Here is a 19,383-nt window from a genome sequence, read left to right as displayed (position 1 = left end):
GTCGGACACGACTGAAGTGACTTAGCAGCAACAGCCTCTGGCACTTAGGCCCCCAATCTGTACCCGTTCAACGAATAGTGAGTGAAACTACTAAGTAGTGGTGTCAGGGTTTGACCTGGGGACTGACTGCAGAGCTTGCACTAACTCTCAACAAGTGATTGTGCTGGAGGCTGCGCCGAGGCAGACCTGAGCGGGCCTCTCCGACATCATTTCTGCTTATATTCTCCCTTCAGAGCATTGTTATGGGGCTTCTCTTTTGAAATGATCTTTACTCTCTCCCCTTTACCTTCCCAAACAAATCTAAACTCTTTTGGCCTTTAAAACATACATGAAAGGAGTCCCCTTGGCTAGAAACTGGCTCCACTGCAACTTCATGAATTCAGTCATGCCTTTAGTGGAATGTTAATATGCTACACTCTTCCTTCCTGTGACCCATGCCATGAAAACAACTTTCTATTCTGGACAGGAGTTTGATCTCTGGGTTGGGAAGATCCCCTGGAGTAGGGAATGGCTACCTGCTCTAGTATTCTTGCCTGGAGAACCCCACGGACGGAGGAGTCTGGCAGGCTACAGTCCAGGGAGTCACAAAGAGTCGGACACGACTAAGCACAGCACATTATGCTCCTTCCTGTGACTTGTGCTATGAAAACAACACTCCGTTCTGTCATTTAGTGGTTAAGAGCTTGAGTCCAAGGTCAGAGATACCTGGACTCAGTACTTAAAGAGTTTTAAGACTTTTCTCCCAAAGCAATAGAAATAAAAGGAAAGAAAATAAACAAATCAGACTTAATGAAACTTAAAATCTTTTGCAAAGCAAAGGAAATCTTAAAAACAAAAGACAACCAATGCACTTGGAGAAAATATTTGTAACTGACAAGGGCTTCATTTCCAAAATATTACCAACAGTTCATACAACTCAATAACAAAAAAAAAAACAAACAACCCAATCAAAAAATTGGCCTAAGACCTAAATAGACGTTTCTCCAAAGGAGACATACAGATGGCCAGTGGGCACATGAAAAGATGATCAACGTTGTTAATTATTGGAGAAATGCAAATCAAAACTACAACGAGGTATCACCTCACACAGGTCAGAATGGCTGTCATTTAAAGTCTACAAATAGCAAATACTAGAGATGGTTTGGAGAAAAGGGAACCCTCCTACACTGCTGGTTGGGATGTAAATCGGTGGAGCCACTGCAGAAAACAGCATGGAGGTTTCTCAAAAAATTAAAAATAGAGTGGCCATAAGATTCAGAAATCTCATCCCTGGGCATATATCCAGACAAAACTATAATTCAAAAAGATCCATGCACCCCAATGTGCATAGCAGTTCTATTTACAATAGCCAAGACACGGTAGCAACCTAAATGTCCACTGACAGATGAATGAACAAAGATGTGGTGTGTGTATATATATATGTATATATACACATCTATACAATGGATACAATGGAATACTACTCAGCCATGAATAGAGTGAAATCATACCATTTGCAGCAATATGAATGGGCCTAGAGATTATTAAACTAAGTGAAGTAAGTCAGAAAGACAAATGTCATATGACATCACTTATATGTGGAATTTAAAATATAACACAAATGAACTTATTTATGAAACAGACTCACAGAGAGAAAACAAAGTGAGTAGGGGAGGGATAAACTAGGAATTTGGGCTTAGCAGATACAAACTATTATATATAAAATAGATAAATAACAAGGTACTACAGTATAGCAAAGGGAACAATATTCAATATCCTGTAATAAACCATAATGGGAAAAATATGAAAAAGAATATATATGCATATATAAGAATATATATTTTTTCATGTTTTTTCCATATATATATATCTGAATCACTTTGTTGTACACCAGAAACTAATTATAATACTGTAAATAAACTATACTTCAATAAAAACAAAAATTACAATAAAGCAAAATTAACCTATGGGGGGGGGCAGAAAAAGAGTTTTAGGACTTTGGGCAAATGGCTTAATCTCTATGAGCTTTGATTTTCTTATCTGAAGATGGGTACAATAATAAAACCTACCTCATAGGGGTTTTGAGAGGATTAAATAAGGCAATGCAAGTAAAACTCATAGTATATTAACTGGCATGTAATAAGCAGTCATAAATTCCACTTGATTTGATGATGGTCTATCGTTCTGCAACTAATGGGGATCATTCCTTCTGGGATACGGTCAGAAGAGGGTGAGATGATTGAGAGTTTGACAAGTACTGGTCTGGAACCAGGCAGAGCATTTTCTGCACTCCACGGTCTGGCCTGAGGAAGAATTACAGCGGGGTGTGTATGCCTGGAGGGGGATAGAATCTCCTCAGCATCACTCCTCACTTACTATCACTGCGTATGGACACTAACCTGTCTTAGGAAGTCTGTTGGGAAATGAGGATCATCCTTCCCCTGAACCTGCTGCTGAAATGTTAGCCACAGGCCTCTCAGAAGGTATGTATGAGTATGTGTTAGTCGCTCAGTTGGGTCCGACTCTTTGCAACCCCATGGACTGTAGCCTGCCAGACTTCTCTGTCCATGGAATGCTCCAGGCAAGAATACTGGAGTGGGTTGCCACTTCCTTCTCCAGGGAATCTTCCCAAATCAGGGATCAAACTCAGGTCTCCTGCATTGCAGGCAGATTCTTTACCATGTGAGCAACCTGGGAAACCCCGAAGTGTCTGTAGCTCAAGGCAACATTCTAGTTTCCTTACATCTAAGTCCTTTACCTGGGCTTTGCTTCTGACTGGAGGAGGGACACCTTTTGCTGCCATGATGGGCGGGCAGGCAAAGGTAACTTTTCCTATTATCAGAAGGTAACCTTCCCTATATGCAGGTCAGGAAGCAACAGTTAGAACTGGACATGGAACAACAGATTGGTTCCAAATAGGAAAAGGAGTACGTCAAGGCTGTATATTGTCAGCATGCTTATTTAACTTATATGCAGAGTACACCATGAGAAACGCTGGGCTGGAAGAAGCACACGCTGGAATCAAGATTGCTGGAAGAAATATCAATAACCTCAGATATGCAGATGACACCACCCTTATGGCAGAAAGTGAAGAGGAACTAAAAAGCCTCTTGATGAAAGTGAAAGAGGAGAGTGAAAAATTTGGCTTGAAGCTCAACATTCAGAAAACTAACATCATGGCATCTGGTCCCATCACTTCATGGGAAATAGATGGGGAAACAGTGTCAGACTTTATTTTTTTGGGCTCCAAAATCACTGCAGGTGGTGACTGCAGCCATGGAATTAAAAGACGCTTAGTCCTTGGCAGGAAAGTTATGACCAACCTAGATAGCATATTGAAAGCAGAGATATTACTTTGCCAACAGAGGTCCATCTAGTCAAGGCTGTGGTTTTTCCAGTGGTCATGTATGGATGTGAGAGTTGGACCATAAAGAAAGCTGAGTGCCAAAGAATTGATGCTTTTGAATTGTGGTGTTGGAGAAGACTCTTGAGAGTCCCTTGGACTGCAAGGAGATCCAACCAGTCCATCCTAAAGGAGATCAGTCCTGGGTGTTCATTGGAAGGACTGATGCTGAAGCTGAACCTCCAATACTTTGGCCACCTCATGTGAAGAGTTGACTCATTGGAAAAGACCCTGATGCTGGGAGGGATTGGGGGCAGGAGGAGAAGGGGACGACAGAGGATAAGATGGCTGGATGGCATCACTTACTCGATGGACATGAGTTTGGGTGAACTCCGGGAGTTGGTGATGGACAGGGAGGCCTGGCGTGCTGCGATTCATGCAATGGCAAAGAGTCAGACACGACTGAATGACTGAACTGAACTGAACTGAACCTTCCCTATTATTCAACCCTGCTCTTGGTTCTCTCCTAGGGCGAGAGCGGAGGGTGACTGCAGAGGCGGTTCATTTGCATAGTTTAATCCCATATTTTAACTGGTCAGAGAAGGGCCTTCAAGGGTCCTGGTTGACTTCCCGGGGAACGTGCAGAGGCAATGGTGCCAGTTCGTCCTTGGAAGAGCAGTCCTCCATGGGAGGCCAAGGAGAGGAGGCCGCATTTGAATGCACTTCCTTCCAGCCCAATCCTGGATGTTCCAGTTGACAGAGCTGCACCCCACTCCCCACCGGTCCACACCTTTTACTGTTCCCAGAGATGCAACAGTCTGATTTCACGATTAGTCGATTAGTCGAAATTAGCGCCAATTCCTGGAGATCGTTTCCTGGCCTGCCTTCACTTCTGAGACTTCTCCTGCGCCTGCTCCCTTGCTCTGTTGGCCTGGCAGGGTGAGGCAGGCGGGTGGGGAAAGGAGACCATTTTCCCTTCCTAACACATCTACCCGCCCTTTCTCCAATCGTCACCTCTCCCCACTTTTCAGGACCAGAAGGTTTGCAGACAATGCTCATTTCCAGAACAACATTTGAATCTTCCTGTCCTAGTTGCGGAAATAAAATGAGCTTGGGAGAACCTAAGTTCACAGGAGCAGGGCGGTGGGGGCGGGCAGCTGACAAGAGAGTCAGCCCAGCATGCCCGTGGAACCCTCAGTTAACAACATGCTTGTTTATACTGCACATCTGTGAGCTGCTGACTTCCTGATGATGTTCAGGGCGTGCACCAGTCAGGCAGAGTCATTCACCTGAAACGGAAGGCGGTGACACTCCAGGTGATAAAAGAAAACCTCGTGACGATGACAGTCAGATAATACTCTTTGAAACTCTACATCTGCCTGGAGGGCCTTTTAATCAAGGATTTCAAAGCACATTTCCCAGCTCTTGCCCATTCATCGGTACCACATCCCTGGAAAAGAGCCCGCAGGTAGGTAGCAGAGTGCTATAAATAGGCTACTGTATCATTATCTTTGATGCGAGCACTACGTATTTAGACAGCATTACTCTGAAGACCTAAAGGGCTCCACGTACGTTTTATTATCTAATTCTAACTCATTCATACAGCAGGCCCCGTATTTGCTGCCTTGCAGGTAGTCTGGAAAAGCTTTGGATCCACAGAAACTCACAACTTTCTAATGCCTTCTCCTCCTCTCCCGCACCTGCTTAATTCAGGACACTTCCCAATTCTGCTCCTGGTAGCGCTAAGGAGCCAGTACCATAGCTTCACTCTCCTTGTTTACATTCACACACACTTATGCCAGCAACACCAAGGGCTGTAAGAACACATAATGCATTTCCATCGGATTTCATCTGGGTCTAAGGTGCAGGGATTTGAAAGCTTCATTTACACAGCTATCAGATAGACTTCATGATTTTTACGATGAGACAGGACAGGGTGCACTGATCACGTAAGCTCATGGTTGAAGCTAAATTATTAGTACACCACCTTGAAAATGGACATCACCTTGAAAACTGACCAAGTGAATTTTTTTCCTTTGTAACAGCATCTGTATCTCCTTTATAGTGATACCATCAGGGAGGTGATGTACTTCTGTTACATACTTATACATGTCGCAGTTGGAAAGAATCAAGTGTGTAATTATTTCCTTATTTGTCTTTTCCACTGCTCTAAGCTCTGCAAGGGCTGGGGCTGTATTTGTTTTAATTGTCTCTGTATCTCCAGAGTCAACCACAAGTGAGATGCTTATAAAAATATCCGTTGAATGAATGGATGAGTGATGGCACGAATCACAGTGAGCATTCTCTGGTTTAGGGCTTCTAATCATGCCCTTTTTGTACAGGTTTAAGGTCTGTTTTAGGGAATCAAAACAGCTTCGCTCCCACTCCACTCCATCATGTGCCCTGGGTCACTCTCACCATCATTTCCCTCTTCCTCCTCTGTCCTCAAGGAACACACAGGGGCTGCAGGTAGAAGCCACATCCTTCCCTCTCCTCCCTACCCCTCACCCTACTAGACTGAACCTCACCCAGTGATTTAGTTGAGTTCTGGACTCAGCTTATTTATATGATTATCTCAAACAGCCCAGTGTCCCCAGAAAAGTATTTCGCCTGCATCTAATATATGGTATGGCGGGAAAAAACACATAAAGTCTAGGGTCCCAGAGATAGGAGTTAAAAATTTGAGCGTGAATGCTTACAGCTATGTGAACTCGGCAAGTTCCTGACCTCTTTGAGTTTCCGTGTCTTCTACAGTAACATGGACATGACACCATCCACGTGGAGGGGGAGGGGCGTGGGGGTCAAATGCTAAGACACAGGCAGCAGGGTCAGGGAATGGCCGTTCCCCTCCCTTCCTTCTATCCTCCACCCTTCCTGGACTCATCCTGCCTCCTGGCTGCTGCTCATCCTTCGGCTGCTCCTAGTTGTCACCCCCTAGGTTTTAGGCTCTGTGCTGGAAGTATTGAGACTCAAGACTATATTTAGATGCCTTAGCTCTTTTATTTTTTACACCACTGTGTTGCTATGGTGATGGTGGGGGAGGAAGCAGGGAAGACAGCCTGAAAGGAAAGATGAAGCTGTCGGGAAAATCTGTGAGTCTGGCTGGAGGGGGGATTCTCCCATTGAGCTGATGCCTGCCAGGACCCCCACCTGTGCACCCCATAAGGAGATGCTGCAGGGAAATGGGAGGAGTCACTGCCTAGGAAAGGCTTGTAAGAGGAGATAAAACTAACTGTTGAAAACTGCTCTGTCCACTGACCCAGCCCCAGCCTTAGCTCCTGGAGCCTTCCTCAAATGATTTCTCTATCAGTTGAGTCAGGAGGCATCTGATGGGGTTGGTGGAGGAATGACATTAGTGATGTTGGGCTTGGAAGATGCTCAGACCAGACTCCTTCCCAGGGAGGAATGTCCCCTTTCTTGTTGCTGAACTTTGGGGAATTCTTGTCCTCAGCTCTGAGGGGGTTGGAGGAAGAAACAAGAGAATCCAAGGGAGCCTCACTATAGCCCAGGCTCACACATCATGGATTCAGCCCATAAGGAAAACCAAAGTCACATAAGGGCAGAAAGGAAGAGAAGGCTTTTACTCACATGCAGAACTCTGTATACTGACTGGATTTGAATGTGGGCATGGCAGGCTCAAAGATGATGCAAAACCCGCACTGCAGAATGGTCCAGCATTCCTAAAGCTGGTAATCACACATTATTTCGCTGGATCCTCAAAATGGCCTGGTGAGGTAGGATTATCTTTACAGGAGGAAATGACACAGAGAGGTTGGCAACTTGCCCAGTGGTTGATAAATGGCAGCTGATAAATGGCAAAACAGGGACTTGAACCCAGGCCACCTGGACTCCAGACAGTTGGTAAGCCCTGGATTCCAGCCTTGGAACCTGTCATCAGGATCCGGACGAGGCCACAGCCACTCTCTGACCTTGGTGGGGTCATCATTGTGTCTAACCTGCAGATGGCCACCAAGGATGTGCAGCAGAGAAGCCAGTTCTGACTCCATGATGGAGCTGTTTCTTTGACGTGTTTTTTGTTGCTTTTGTTATTATAATCACACAGAATGGTGTGCCTCAGAGTCTTGCCCCTCTGCCTGACTGTTAAATTGCCTTTGTTCAGAATCCTGTCCACCTGTGGATGGCAGGAAGGAAGAAGTTAACACATCCCCTGCCTGAGGCTTGCCATTCTAGGAGATGTTTGCAAGATAAATGGCCTTTTTACTTTGCTTCCTTACCTATCCCCATCTCTGATCTATAAAAGAACCTGGCATCCAGACCCCATAAGATGGTTATTTTGAGGTGCTAGTCTGCCATCCTCTTGGTCAGTTGCTTTCCGAATAAAGTTGTTTCCCGCGCTTCAGCACCTCATCTCTCGGATTCATTGACCTGTTGTGCAGCGAGTGGAGCCAGCTGGCCTCGCTAACAGAAGCTCTGGGTGAGGCAGAGAGGAAGGGTACTGTTCTCAAAAGCACAGGAAGGAGGTTGATCAGATGAAAAATCCTAAAGGAGTATGTGAGAGTTGGGTTGAAAATACATTTGTTGGCCAAGCACAAACTCTGAAGAAATCCACCGAAAGATGAATGCTCGATTGCTCATTTACTGAAGCGCTGGGAGAACTACATGACAAAGGACAGAGGTTCTGATGATGCTGTTGAGGAGACAGTCAGGGGTGGACTGAGATTTTCAGCTCTCTTCCATTCTGAAGACCTTATGATGGCCCCTCCCCTGTAAGTAGTAGCTTCCTCTGGGCCGAACATCATGCTTTATACTAATAATTCATTAGCTGTCTGCAGAACTTTATGAGGTACTATTAGCATTTGCAGTCTGCAAGTGAGGAAATTGAATCTGTTAGGAGTTAAGTAATTTTGTCCAAGGTTATCCAGGCTGTAAGTGGTCTAATGCCAGGTTCTATGAGCACTCTAACCCACAAAATAAATATAAGAAGCCCAATTAGGTCCTCATGATAGGATTTTTTTTTTTTTGTAGTATTCTTTTCCTTCTTGGTTTTTTCTTTATTTATTTAAAGTGATAAGATTTTTTTTAAATCTCAAATTATTTCAATTTTTCCCTAATTTGGGGGGAGATGATTCTACTTAGCTCATGCTTTTGGGTGATCCATGTGAACGTCATGTGAAGTCACTCAGTCGTGTCCGACTCTTTGTGACCCCATGGACTGTAGCCTGCACCAGGCTCCTCCCTCCATGGGATTCTCCAGGCAAGGGTACTGGCGTAGGTTGCCATTTCCTTCTCCAGGGGATCTTCCCAACCCAGTACCAGGTAAATGAAGGTACATCTCCAAGAGGGTTCTTTTCCCGATTTTTCTCCCTTGCTGTTTTCCTGCTCTTACAGCACATTACATCGTAAAGTCTTCTCTATTTAAAAAAAACACCAACAGAAGACTGTAACACATTTATTATGTAAGTCCTGGGTTCTAGCCTAGGAGCTTGTTTTCAGGGTCCAGATGAGGCCACCGCCACTGTCTGACCTTAACAGTGCAGAGGTCCCATCTCTTCCAGAGAATTATGGGCTTAGCTATTGGGCATCTTGGGCATCCCTGGTGGCTCAGTGGTAAAGACTGCACTTGCAATGAAGGAGATGCAGGTTCGATTCCCTGGAGAGGGAAATGGCAACCCACTCCAGTATTCCTGCCTGGGAAATCCCATGGACAGGAGCCTGGAAGACTACAGTCCATGGGGTCACAAAAGAGTCCGACACGACTGAGGGACTGAACAACAACAAGAGAGATCTATTTCCTCTCTCCCTGGGTTCCCAGTTTGCGCTAGTGGTAAAGAACCTGCCTGCCAATACAGGAGACACAGGAGATACAGGTTCGATCCCTGGGTTGGGAAGATCCCTTGGAGAAGGGCATGGCCAACCCACTCCAGTATTCTTGCCTAGAAAATCCCATAGACAGAGGAGCCTGGTGGGCTACAGTCCACGGGATTGCAAAGAGTCAAACACAACTGAAGCAACTTACCATGCACAAAGAGAAAAAAATCCTATCGGAAAGGCAGCTGGCAAACGTCTTATAAGTTTTTGAGAGAAAGAGAAAGAGGAGCCAAAATTAACCAGTGGTAGACAACTGACCATGTTTAGTGTTCCTAGTCATCTAGTGCCATGCTAAGTCGTATCAGTTGTGTCTGATTCTTTGCAACCCCATGGATTGTTGCCCGCCAGGCTCCTATGTCCATGGGATTCTCCAGGCAAAAATTCTGGAGTAGGTTGCCATGCCCTCCTCCAGGGGATCTTCCCAACCCAGGGACTGAACTCACATTTCTTACGTCTCCTGCATTGGCAGGCAGGCTCTTTACCACTGGTAACACCTGGGGATTGCTAACAAAGCTTTGTATTTGCAGTGGGCACTTTCATTTAGAGAGTTATCTCATTTAAGCCTCACAACAGCCCAGTGAGGTCCATGCAGTTATAGTCACACATCTGAGTTATAATTCACACATGTGAGTTATACTCACATTACATTTGAGGTGTGTGGCAACTGAGAACTGGGGCTCAGTTGTGTTGGAATGAGCCCAAGGTCACACAGCTGGCAAATGGTACTTACGTCTGGTAAATGGGTTAGGCTCCCGTCTTCAGAAACAAGGTCATACTCTTTTCAATACCCTCTTTTTCTTCTCCCATCCAAGTACTAACCAGGCTCAACCCCATTAAGCTTCTGAGATCAGATGAGATTGTGTGTGTTCAGGGTATCTATTGCTGACTCATGTTGTTACATGGCAGAAACCAACACAATATTGTAAAGCCATTATTCCTCAATTAAAAAGAAAGAAAGAAAGAATGAAAAATACCCTATTCTTCTTCTCAGCCTATAGGCTTGACTCAATCCATACCTAGGCATTCTGAAGGTAACAGCAGCAGTTCTGATGAGGGTCCATCTCCATGAACTGGGTATATTACAATACAGGAAAGAAGAGCAGAGATCTTGCAATTAGACTGGCCTAAGTTTGAGTTACAGCTCTGCCACTCACAGCCAGATAACAGTGAGAAAAACAGCTATTTAAAGGTGATTTTCTTGTCTGTAAAAGGAAAGCATGAAGATTAAGTGTTATCTTCTCCTGCAAATTGATTGGCACAAATTCCTCAAAATATACGCAGTTATTGTGACTGTTGAAAGCAACAGTGGCATTAACCACTGGATTTGACTAAATGATCCTGAATAAGACCATATCATCTTGGTTATCATCCAAGATGGCAGTGGGATCCCATACAGTTAGGCATTTTCTCTATGTCACAAACTTCCCTATCCTGTTTCAAAAATGTGGCTGTACACTATGGAGAACAGTGTGGAGATTCCTTAAAAAACTGGAAATAGAACTGCCATATGACCCAGCAATCCCACTGCTGGGCATACACACTGAGGAAGCCAGAATTGAAATAGACATGTGTACCCCAATGTTCATCGCAGCACTGTTTATAATAGCCAGGACATGGAAGCAACCTAGATGTCCATCGGCAGACAAATGGATAAGAAAGCTGTGGTACATATACACAATGGAATATTACTCAGCCATTAAAAAGTGCATTTGAATCAGTTCTAATGAGGTGGATGAAACTGGAGCCTATTATACAGAGTGAAGTAATCCAGAAAGAAAAACACCAACACAATATATTAATGTATATATATGGAATTTAGAAAGATGGTAACAATGACCCTATATGCGAGACAGCAAAAGAGACACAGATGTAAAGAACAGTCTTTTGGACTCCAGGAGAAGTCGAGGGTGGGATGATTTGAGAGGGTAGCATTGAAACGTGTATATTATCATATGTGAAGCAGATCGCTAGTCCAGGTTCGATGCATGAGACAGGGTGCTCAGGGCTGGTGCGCTGGGATGACCCTGAGGTATGGGATGGGGAGGGAGGTGAGAGGGGGGCTCAGGATGGGGAACACATGTACACCCATGGCTGATTCATGTCAATGTTTGGCAAAAACCACTACAATATTATAAAGTAATTAGCCTCCAATTAAAATAAACAACTTAATTTTTAAAAATAAAAGTAAAAAAATTAAAAAACCAAAAATATGGCTGTACAGTTTTGGGTTTTTCCACCATACCCCCCATTAAGAGTAGTTTCAATGCCATTGTCAATCTTCCTGGGGCTTAAGGATAGAAATCCTGCGGGTAGGTGGTTTTCCTATCTTTTCAAGTTGCTGGTCATTATTCAGCCAAGCTTAACACATTTCTGCCTTTTCCTTTTTTTCCCTCACACTCTGTCTAGTCCGGTTTCTGAAGAGGTAAACTTGTCACTGAAGCGATCAGAGAGAACACTTAGCATTTTCCTCACACGCACATGCTTTCAAAGTACTTTTCCATTTCTCTCCAGCGTTCAGTCTCTAGAGGGAAAGTGGTGTCCAGGAGCGTGGTAGTAAGAGAGGAGAACATGAATATTTCTAGAATTGCCAATGCCTTAGGGGAACTCAGAAAATATTCACTGACAGAGAGGAGAAATAGAGTTGGGGAAAGAAATTAGGGACTCACCTCACGTCACAAAACTGGATTGCGGGGTCTGAAGAGCCTTAGATCTCTTGATTTCTAGAATTTTAAAGGCACTTGAAATTCTTTTTTTACCCGCCAAAAATGGATTCTTTCCTGGTTTATTTCTGCTCTGGTTCACTGTAATGCAGTGGGATTTTTCCCTTGATTTTTTAAAAAAAAGTTTGATTTCTTTTATTGGAATGTAATTGTTTTACAATGTTGTGTTAGTTTCTGCTGTACAGTGAAGTGAATCAGCTATGTGTATACATATACCGCCTCCCTCTCGGACCTTCCTCCCCTATACCCTCCCATCCCATCCCTGTGGTCATCACAGACACTGAACTGAGCTTCCTTTGTCTTATAGCACGTTCCTCCTAGCCATCTATTTTACACAGTAGTGTGTGTGTGTGTGTGTGTGTGTGTGTGTATATATATATGGTATATATATTCAAACCTAGTCTCCCGATTCATCCCATGTCTGCACCTCCATTCTCAACATTTGCATCTCTATTCCTGCCTTGTAAGTCAATAAGAGAGTCACAGAGCAGTGGAGGTGTCAGGTACAATGACGGAGGAAGAAGACGCCCGGGATGTCATCCCATGCTGTCTATAAGGCAAGAGAAGGAGAGACAAAGTGTGTCATCCAGGAGGGATGAGAAAAGGTGAGTGCCTTCCTGGATTTCAGAAATTCAAGTCATTTCTAATGGTTATTGAATGTCTATGGTCAAAGTATATGGCTTTAGGGGCCGAAGGAGTTACAATCATGAGTAAGATGTTCTTTACTTCAAGGAGCTTGGCATGACACAGATTATAAATGTTGAGAAAGAGCGACCTAGAAACCCTCATGGCCAAATTCCCAGCTTACAGATTCATGTCTGTGACGATTTCTCTTGAGCTCTAGTGTTGGGGAGGGGAGAAGATGGGCCCTCATTTTCCATGCACACTAAAACAAAACATAAAACACACACACAAAACCATCTAGTGATGATAATGATAATATTAAAGCACATACAGGGACTTCCCTGGTGGTCCAGTGGTTAAGATTCCACCTTGCAGTGCGGGGGACAAGGTTTTCATCCCTGGTTGAGGATCTAAGATTCCAAACTCCAAAGAGCAACTAAGCCCACGTGTCATGACTAAAGAGTCCATGCTCTGCAATGAAAGATCCCATGTGCAGCCAAATAGATAAATAAACATTGTAAAAAATTAAATAAAACATGTACAAGCAAATCTTAATTTTCTCTTCTACGTATTCTCAGGTTCTTTTGGTGTTGATACTGAAGGAGAAATACGGACTTGATTTTTCCTGGATAGCAATGTCTTTAGTGTACGTTGCTGACTATTTAGTGCGTGTGATGCCCTTGAAGCCTTTCTCTCACCTTTAACCTATCCGCCGCCCCGCCTGCTCTGATCCATATTGACAGAGATCTGATAATATGCCCAATACTGTGGTCAGCATCTCGAAAACATCAGGCATCATTGTAAGATGCTATGCTACACAGAGATGAATGAAACTGTTTCTCTGCTCTTCAAGAATTCACAGTCCAATGGGGAAGGTAGATAGGCAAAGAAATATTTACATTGCACACTCAGTGTGATTTATGAAACTGGGAAACACCTCAAAAACTTTGGAGTTTTTATATGTCCTTTACCACACATCACAAAATAGTAACAGCTGATACTTCAGTTCAGTTCAGTCTCTCAGTCGTGTCTGACTCTTTGTGACCCCATGAACTGCAGAACGCCAGGCCTCCCTGTCCATCACCAACTCCCGGAGTCCACCCAAACTCACATCCATCGAGTAGGTGATGCCATCCAGCCATCTCATCCTCTGTCATCCCCTTCTCCTCCTGCCCCCAATCCCTCCCAGCATCAGAGTCTTTTCCAATGAGTCAACTCTTCGCATCAGGTAGCCAAAGTATTGGAGTTTCAGCTTCAGCATCAGTCCTTCCAATGAATACCCAGGACTGATCTCCTTTAGGAGGGACTGGTTGGATCTCCTTGCAGTCCAGGGGACTCTCAAGAGTCTTCTCCAACACCACAGTTCCAAAGCATCAATTCTTCGGTGCTCAGCTTTCTTCACAGTCCAACTCTCACATCCATACATGACCAATGGAAAAACCATGGCCTTGACTAGACGTACCTTTGTTGACAAAGTGTCTCTGCTTTTTAATGTACTATCTAGGTTGGTCATAACTTTCCTTCCAAGGAGTAAATTTTATACATATCATATAATATGCTCCAGGGACTATTTCAAGCACTTTATGTATATCAACTTGTTAAACCTCCACAACCCAATTGGGTAGAAATCATTGTTTTATTTATTGTCTATTTTTAGAGATAATAAAGCTGAGGCACAGGGAGGTTAAGTCACTTGCCTAAGGTCACATAGCTTAAATGACAGCTTCAGAATTTGAACTGAGGTAGTCTAAGTCCGCAGTCCACACCCTTAACGACCAGACTATATGGACTTTTCAAATGAGATGGTAAAAAATTGCTTTTCAGTGAGTCAGAAGAGATTACAGCCTCTGTTGTCCACTGTCTCCTTCAGGTCTCGCTGGCTACTTTACAGCCTGCATTTATCAATTTCTTCAATGCTCCTATCTGCCAGACATTGTGCTAAGTGCTTTCAACAATCTCATTCAACCATCATTACAGCTCAATGAGCCAGGTACTAGTGCTATGCCCTGTTATGAACGGAACATTTGTGTTGCCCTAAAATTCTGGAGTTTTAGGAAAGTAGAATAAGTGTTTCTAGTTCTAGGATGGACTGGTTGGATCTCCTTGCAGTCCAAGGGACTCTCAAGAGTCTTCTCCAACACCACCATTCAAAAGCATCTGTTCTTCAGTGCTCAGCTTTCTCTATAGTCCAGCTCTCACATCCATACGTGACCACTGGAGAAAACACAGCTTTGACTAGACGGACCTGTACAGTTCAGTGGTATTAAGTACATTCATGTTGTTGTGCAGTTCTCACCGTCGTCTATCTCCTGGATTTTTCACCATCCTAAACTGCAACTCTGTCCCCATTAAACACGAGCTCTCCATTGCCCCTCTTCACCCCCTTGCTGAGATAATCAGATTCCATAAACCAGACCCCCTACTACACAGAGCCAGTGCCAAATTAGGAGTGCTGGAGGGAAGAGTCTGTTGGGATCAGTAGATGAAACTCTTGAAGTTCCAAAGGTCCTCACTGACTAGAGTCTGGGGAGCTGGTGATGATGTCATCTTTCAGAAGGACCATTATCCAAAGCATAGTCCTCACTATCTTTGACAGTCTTTCAAGAAAACAGAAATTCTCCAAGGATCTCTAGCCATGTAACAAGTTTTTAAATCATTACCCAAAGGATAGAATAATTCAGGATCATTCCTATCTCCAGATGTCTTGGCCAAAGTCCAGGCTAGAGTATTATTAGGATAACCATCATAAAAATGAGAAAAGGCGGCTTCCCTGGTGGTCCACGGGTTAAGACTTTACCTTCCAATGCAGGGGGTGTGGGTTCAATCCCTGGGCATGCAGCTAAGGTCCCATATGCCTTATGGCCAAAAAATCAAAACATAAAACAGAAACAATATTGTAACAAATGCAATAAAGACTTAAAAAATGGTCCCATAAAAAATCTTTTTAAAATATGAGAAAAAGAAGGCAATTAAATATGAAGAATTTAGGACAGGCAAACAGACTGATGGCATTCTGACAGAGTTCTGTCATCCTAAGAAAGCACTTGGGTTGCTGTGCAGTTTCCATTCATCTCCTTAAACTTCCTGGAACACTGACCACTAATGTACATCTATTAATGGCCCAGCAGTCATATACACTTTGTCCATCAATGGCCACAGAAGCTTGTGTCCAATAGGCTTAGACATTTGCTACCTGACCTTATTTATTTTCATTTTTTATTGCTCTGCTATAAACATTTTTTTAGCACTACAATCTCTTCTTTTTCCTGTCTTAAGCGGTTACTCTCTATCAAGTACTCAATTTCATTTTCCAGATGTACAGAAAAATCACTTGAACTGCCATTCACAATCCTAGCTCTCAGGCAAAACAAACAAATTCAAAACAGTTGCTCTAAGAGCTAAAAGGAAACAAATAGTCCAGTGCCATCCCTTATATGCTTTTGCTTCATGGAATTTGAGCTCCATGTACTGTCATTCCTACTTCATATAGGAAACACAGGGGCCAGAACTTTGTAACTTATGTAATTTCCAAGTAGGAAGTTAACTGACCAGTCTTCTAAATATTCATGACACATCTAGGTATGCAAGGAATTGTGCTAGAGACTGACAAAGTATAAGCTGGATTCTGTGTCTACCAAGAGATTGCCAAACATGTGCCTAATAAGTAGCATTTGATAGTTGCAGAACAAGTGCTACACTGCCGAGGTGGAGAGAATGATCCCTTGGTAGGTATTAAAAGATTCTTGGAAGAGCCGGGATGAAGCTGGTCATCAAGAATCCACATGGTAATGTGTATGTTTCAAAGCTACTCTGTCAATTCATCCCTCCTCTCCTCCCCCTTCCCCCGCTGTGACCACAAGTCTGCTTTCTGTGTCTGCATCTCTCTTCCTGCCCAGCAAATAGGTTCATCAGTATCATTTTTTGAGATTCCATGTTGACACATACACATTACCATATGCAAAATAGAGAGCTAGTGGGAAGTTGCTGTATAACACAGGGAGCTCAACCCAGTGCTCTGGGACAACCTGGAGGAGTGGAGTGGAGTGGGTGGGGGCTGGGAGGGAGGTTCAAGAGAAAGGGGACATGTGTATACTTATGGCTGACGCACGTTGTTGCGTGGCAGAAACCAATACAACACTGTAAAGCAATTATCCTTCAATTAAAAATAAATTAAAAAAAAAAAGAATCCACAAGGTTTAGGGAGGTGAGGTGAAGAAGAGGCAAGAAGAAGGCTGCAAACTATGCAGCACTGAAAGAGGAAAATACGTGTACTCAGCAGACCATGGGTAAGCCCATGTGGCCAGAACAGAAGGGCTGGAGAGACAGGTTAACTAATGATATACACATCTAGCTGGTGGTGTTCTGATAACAAAGTCCTTTTCTAGACAAGAGTCCTTTGGCAAGAGAATGCATCTAGGTAGGTTTTCTGGGGAAGCCAGTGTCTACTGCTTCCTAAGAATATTGCTGTTTCTTTCTCAGGGCTTGGCTGAAAAGCACAAGCCCTCATTGCTGCACGGGCCAAGGAAAACTCTGTCCTCCATGCCAGCCTCAGGTAACGGTCCCTTACCCAGCAGGCTATAAACCCCTTTCCTGCTGCTTCCTGCCCCCGTCTGCTGACGTCTGAGTCACTTGCCTCAGCACTGCAGACTCTGATACCTGGCTCCTAGTCTTCCTGCCAGCATCCTGGGTGATGTAAGCAGCCCCAAGATGACTAATCCAAAATCCTTGCCACTTGATCTGCTGACCTTCTCATCTTCAATCACCTTCACCACTGCTTGGGCCATCCACTCTCAAATCTCTATCCCCGAGCTTTACCACGGCCTATAATGGTACCCCCTCTGAAATAACAAATTCCCACACCCCAAAGCTGAATTTATCTTTTTTTTTTTTAACCTGCATCACATAATTACTATTTTTATTTAAGATCTACTCTCGTAATGACTTTCAGGTACTCAACACAGTATTATTACCTGCAATCACCATGCTGTACGTTAGCTCTCCAGAGTTTATTCACCTAACAATCTAGAAGTTTGGTAGACAACATCCCTTTCCCCCATCCACCATTCTAGTCTGTTTCTATGAGTTCTATAAGTGAGACCGTACAGTACTCGTCTTTCTCTAACTCACTTGGCATGATGTCTTCAAGATCCACCCATGTTGTTGCAAATGGCAGGATTTCCTTCTTCCTTGTGGATGAATAATAGTCTGCTGTGTATATATACACACCACATACAGTTATTACTAACTGAACTTATCTTCTTGATCAAAGCTAATTCTCCTTCTTTGGAGCCCCTGTCAGTGGATCATACACTATCCATTCATTCCTGCATCCTGGGGCCCTCTCTGGCCCACTCCCACTTCCAGCCAGGCACCAGATCTTGTTGTTTCTACCTATGTAGAGCTCAAAATACAATTTCTTCTTTCCATCCTCCTCTAAAACTCATTTCTTAATTTTTAATTTTAGGTTGGAGTAAAGTTGGATGTACAGCAAAGTGATTCAGTTATACTTTCTTTTTCAGGTTCTTTTCCCATGTAGGTTATTACAGAATATTAAGCTCCCTGTTCTATACGGTAGGTTCTTATTTACTAATTTATATATAGCAGTGTATGTGTGTATGTTAATACCAAACTCCTAATTTATCCCTCCCTGTCAGGTTTCCCCTTGGATAATCATAAGTTTGTTTTTGAAGTCTGTTTCCGTTTTGTAAATAAGTTCATTTGTATCGTTTTTTAGATTCCATATGCAAGTGATATCGTATGCGTTTGTCTTGCTCTGTGTGACTTATTTCACTTAGTGTGATCATCTCTTTGTCCATCCACGCTGCTGCAAGTGCTATTATAAAACTCTTATTCATTGGCGTCCATCACCTCTGGCCCAGATTCCCACGGCAGTCTCCTAAATCATCTCCCTGACTTGCTTCATGGCCACGCTATTTCATTCTTCCAACACACCCATCTGTTCAAGCTGCCAGTCTCACCAGGCTCCTCCTTCCCTTTTCCACTGTCCTCTAAACTTCTTAGCATGCTGTAAAAGGCTGTTCTGGATCACTGTTCCTTGCCCCCTTTCTTGCCCAGTTCCCACGCATCCTCCAGCCCTCAGACATCAGCTTCTCCAAGAAGTCCTCACCAACCTCCCTGAACTGGTGGGTGAGTCTCTTCTGCCCTCCCACGGCACTCTTCTGGCCTTTGTGGTGACACAACACGCTCAACTGAAATCACTTGTTCACGAGACCGTCTCTGGCACCAAGCACAGTATCCAGAACCTAGCAGGAGCTCAAAAATGCTTGTGAACAAATGAATGAGGGAATGAGTGGATGAAGGGATGTGTGAGGAAAACATTCTGCATGCAGAAATGGAAAGTAAGGCAAAGTAAAAGACAAATGTAACATTTCACACCTGATGGAGGAGGAAGGGATGATGGAGCGATGGACAGAGAGAGAGACTTCCAGAAGAGCAGAAGCAGTTGGCTCTGGTGAAGGAAAGTGATGCTTTCAATTTGGGCAGGCTGACTGGGAGATGACGGCTGGACAGAGCCCAGGAGACACAGGTTTGGGACTTATCCACACCAAAGATCTCTTTAAAACCATCTATGGAAGATATCTTCAATACAGAATTTAGAGAGAAGAGCAGAGGTCAGAAGCTGCTTCATGAAAGGAAGTGTTATCAATTATCCAGATAATTCAGGTCTAAGTGAGGTTTCTTTTCTTACTTTTCTGAACAATTGTCTCCATTGCTTCTGATTTTGAAGATCTGCTGTTTTGTTTTTGTATTTTGTCTTCCTAACAACTCTTACTGTTTTTTTTTCAAGCATATTTTGCAAACTCCAGATGTTAATTACCGCATTACACCATCCGGCCATTGTAATTTCTGTCACCTGTTTTTATGCAG

At 43.7% G+C, this 19,383-nt stretch overlaps 1 protein-coding gene across 15 annotated transcripts in view; it reads right to left on the bottom strand.

Annotated features, from left to right (window-relative positions):
• Positions 1-19,383, bottom strand: part of SLC8A3 (solute carrier family 8 member A3) — a 168,138-nt gene that overhangs the window by 35,312 nt on the left and 113,443 nt on the right. Inside the window, exons 2-3 of one of the 15 annotated variants that reach the window (XM_070377646.1) lie at positions 18,892-19,095; positions 10,168-10,353 (exon numbers count right to left, since the gene is read on the bottom strand). The exons of 13 other annotated variants lie outside the window; for them this stretch is intronic. In XM_070377646.1, the coding sequence (XP_070233747.1) occupies positions 10,168-10,175 (8 nt within the window). In that variant the 5' untranslated portion in view covers positions 10,176-10,353; positions 18,892-19,095. Of the gene's footprint in view, positions 1-10,167; positions 10,354-18,891; positions 19,276-19,383 lie in introns of those variants that run through there. One more of the 15 variants, XM_070377645.1, reaches the window with a different exon arrangement.

Source organism: Bos mutus, chromosome 10, assembly GCF_027580195.1.
Source record: "Bos mutus isolate GX-2022 chromosome 10, NWIPB_WYAK_1.1, whole genome shotgun sequence".
NCBI lineage: Eukaryota > Metazoa > Chordata > Mammalia > Artiodactyla > Bovidae > Bos > Bos mutus.
The sequence above is the reverse complement of the archived record's forward strand: the minus strand, read 5'-3'. Positions and strand labels throughout refer to the sequence as shown.